The 3,482-nt window shown below is 37.2% G+C and overlaps 1 protein-coding gene across 1 annotated transcript; it reads right to left on the reverse strand.

Moving 5' to 3' along the window:
* Nucleotides 1–681: 681 nt before the first annotated feature.
* Nucleotides 682–2,691, reverse strand: LOC7482463 (tubulin alpha chain). Its single transcript, XM_002324011.4, has 4 exons — nt 2,472–2,691; nt 2,110–2,344; nt 1,634–2,004; nt 682–1,548 (listed from the first exon to the last, which is right to left on the reverse strand). The coding sequence occupies exons 1-4, from the start codon at nt 2,562–2,564 to the stop codon at nt 892–894; spliced, it is 1,356 nt and encodes a 451-aa protein (XP_002324047.3). The 5' UTR covers nt 2,565–2,691; the 3' UTR covers nt 682–891.
* Between the last annotated feature and the right edge of the window lie 791 nt (nt 2,692–3,482).

Genomic DNA, 3,482 nt, shown 5'->3' on the forward strand with positions numbered 1-3,482 from the left:
ATTATTACATGATCAACTCATGCAACGGCAGGATTCATGACAGTATAAATCAATAATCACTGCTAGCCACAATCAAGATTTAGTCACTGTAAAGCTAGGATCGGTTTCTTGTATTTTTTCTATTACTATAGCTTGAATCAGGGATCAGCTAGAATCAGGGATTCGGGTTCTGTTCTTTCCTTTATAAGCTTTCCATACTTAGCACTCTGTATCTTGTATATATATTACGTTCTGCAGTTTGAATGAATTAAGCAAAATTCAAAACTTTTGTCTTCTCCTTTATGTACTTGAGGAGAAAATTGATGAGCAACTAGTACAGTCCATACAAAGAAAGTTAAGAGAGAAAAAAGAAAAAAGGAATAACAAAAGAAAAATTGTAAAACTAGATCAAAATTAGATATGTGACTAGAAAAACACACATACCAACACCAATAAAGGTTATGAAGAAAACACCAATAAAGAAAAACATCTTCCAACTTTCTGAATTACAGTGTCCTTCAGTTGGTGGTGGTCCAAGGTCGCTTTTTGATCATGGTTATTCAAAATTTAAACATTCACGGTTCACCCAAAGAAAGAAATTCAAAGTCTCAAACGTTCACGGTTCACACTTTCAGCTAGTTTGAATCTGCGTTCTTTATAAATAAATCCAAGTAGCTAGAAATCAGAATGGGGAGAAACACAGAGAGCAAAACAGAGGATAGTTTCATTACATTCAAAACAAGCCAACATTTTTACTACTAGATCCGAAAAATCTAGAGAAGGAAACGACTAAATCATTCTTGTCCATCCAGTTACCTACAACCTAACAGCAACAACTAGTCCTATCCATGCCCTTGTTACAAACCAATGAGCCCATTGGCAGAACAACTTCCCCGCAAAAAACACCTGGCATTACATGTATTCCTCTCCATCATCGTCTTCCCCTTCAGCGGACTCTGCCCCAACTTCCTCATAATCCTTTTCCAGAGCAGCCAAATCCTCCCTAGCTTCTGAAAACTCTCCTTCCTCCATTCCTTCACCAACATACCAATGCACAAAAGCACGCTTCGCATACATGAGATCGAACTTGTGATCGATCCTAGAGAACACCTCAGCAACGCTGGTCGAGTTTGAAATCATGCAAACTGCCCTCTGAACTTTAGCCAAGTCACCACCAGGAACAACAGTAGGAGGCTGGTAGTTAATACCACATTTAAACCCAGTTGGGCACCAATCAACAAATTGAATAGTCCTCTTGGTCTTAATTGTTGCTACTGCTGCGTTCACATCCTTTGGCACCACATCCCCTCTATACATCAAGCAACATGCCATGTATTTACCATGGCGAGGGTCACATTTTGCCATCATTGAAGATGGCTCGAAAGCACTGTTTGTCACTTCAGCGACAGAGAGTTGCTCATGGTAGGCCTTCTCTGCAGAGATAACTGGGGCATATGAAGAAAGCATGAAATGGATTCGAGGGTATGGGACCAAATTGGTTTGGAATTCTGTCACATCCACATTCAATGCTCCATCAAATCGAAGCGATGCTGTCAACGAGGAGATAACCTGCAGAAATTCGAACCTTTCACTATCTAATTAAACAAGCAATAAACCAACATTTTTTGTTCAAAAAATTCGATTTCAACTGTACCTGAGACACAAGCCTGTTGAGATTAGTGTATGTGGGTCTCTCAATATCAAGAGATCTGCGGCAAATATCGTAGATGGCCTCATTATCAAGCAACACAGAAACATCAGTGTGTTCTAGAAGTGAATGAGTGGACAACACACTGTTATAAGGCTCGACCACAGAGGTGGAGACTTGTGGCGAAGGGTAAACGGTGAAACCAAGCTTCGATTTCTTTCCATAATCAACAGAAAGCCTCTCCAAAAGCAAAGATCCAAGCCCAGAACCAGTACCCCCACCAACAGCATGAAAAACTAAAAATCCTTGAAGCCCAGTACAGTTATCTGCTAGCTTCCTAATCCTGTCAAGACACAAGTCCACAATCTCTTTCCCAACTGCACACCAAAAAATGTTTTGAAAAAATAACCCAAAATTAGTTTGTTAACAGAAGCTGAGATTTTGAAATTAAGACAAAAGGGGCTTCATTTTGTTGTGCCTACTTGTGTAGTGGCCTCTTGCAAAGTTATTGGCAGCATCTTCTTTGCCACTAATAAGTTGTTCAGGATGAAATAGTTGGCGATAAGCCCCAGTCCTGACCTCGTCAATCACAGTTGGTTCCAAGTCCAAAAACACAGCACGAGGAACGTGCTTCCCAGCCCCAGTTTCGCTAAAAAATGTGTTGAAGGCATCGTCTCCTCCCCCAACAGTCTTGTCACCTGGCATCTGCCCATCAGGCTGCAAGAAATACAAACAGTAACAAAATTTAGTACACAAACAAGTAAAAAGGAAAGAATGAGAAATATATATATATATATATATATATATAAAGCAAAAGGAATGGTGAAATGGGAAATGTTTAGACCTGAATGCCATGTTCGAGGCAGTAGAGTTCCCAGCAGGCATTACCAACTTGAATACCAGCCTGACCAATGTGGATTGAGATGCACTCTCTCATTTTTGGTTGTGGGAAATAGAGAAATTGTATTAAACAAGATTCGGCCAACTGCTAAGTGCTAAACAGAGCAAAGAGAATTGTGATTTAGGGTTCGGAAATTAAGAATATATATATACGAAGAGAAAGGGCCGTTTGAAACGGCTTTTAAGAAGAAGATGGGTGTTTTTGAAATTTGAAATGGTTGCTGCTGCTGCTGGGATCCAGCTGGCAGTAACCGTTGAGAATAAATTTGAAATTTGAATTTCTGGAAGGCGCCCAATAACTATGGAGTAAAATGGGCGGATCAGTGTTTAATAGACATGGCTGTATTTGGACTGGTGTTATGGGCTCGTAGAATTAACATGGTCTTTTATTGCAACTCAAGCTGGCGGTCCACCAGATAGGACCAGGGCTACAATAGTGCTGGGGACATCTCATATAGCCCATTTAATTTATTTATTTTTAAAAATCTAAAAGTCATAGAGTTTTACACTTCACGAATGATTCTTTCGCTATTTTTGTAAAAACCCAACAAGCTTGTTACAGAGAGTATTATGATTTTTTTCAAATGATATATTAGATATTATCATATTAATTAATGACAAATAAATTTGTTAATATTTTATTAGCATAATAAAATACTCTTAAAAACAATATATATATATATATATAGATTTCATCGAAGGATTTTTTTTATTCTTTTCATATTTTATAGCATAGTATAATTACGAAATTCCATTTAAAAATAAAAAAAGAATTATACCTTTAATACATAGTCTTTTTAGTATTTTTATATTTTTAACATGGTAATATGACACTTTTTTTTATTTTTAACATGTAAAATGACACAATTACTTTTAAATGCCAAAAACAAAAGTAAATTAGCATACAAAAACTTTTTTTGTTTTTTTATTATAATCAATTTGACTTAGGGGAAAT

This window comes from Populus trichocarpa, chromosome 17 (assembly GCF_000002775.5).
Source record: "Populus trichocarpa isolate Nisqually-1 chromosome 17, P.trichocarpa_v4.1, whole genome shotgun sequence".
Lineage (NCBI taxonomy): Eukaryota > Viridiplantae > Streptophyta > Magnoliopsida > Malpighiales > Salicaceae > Populus > Populus trichocarpa.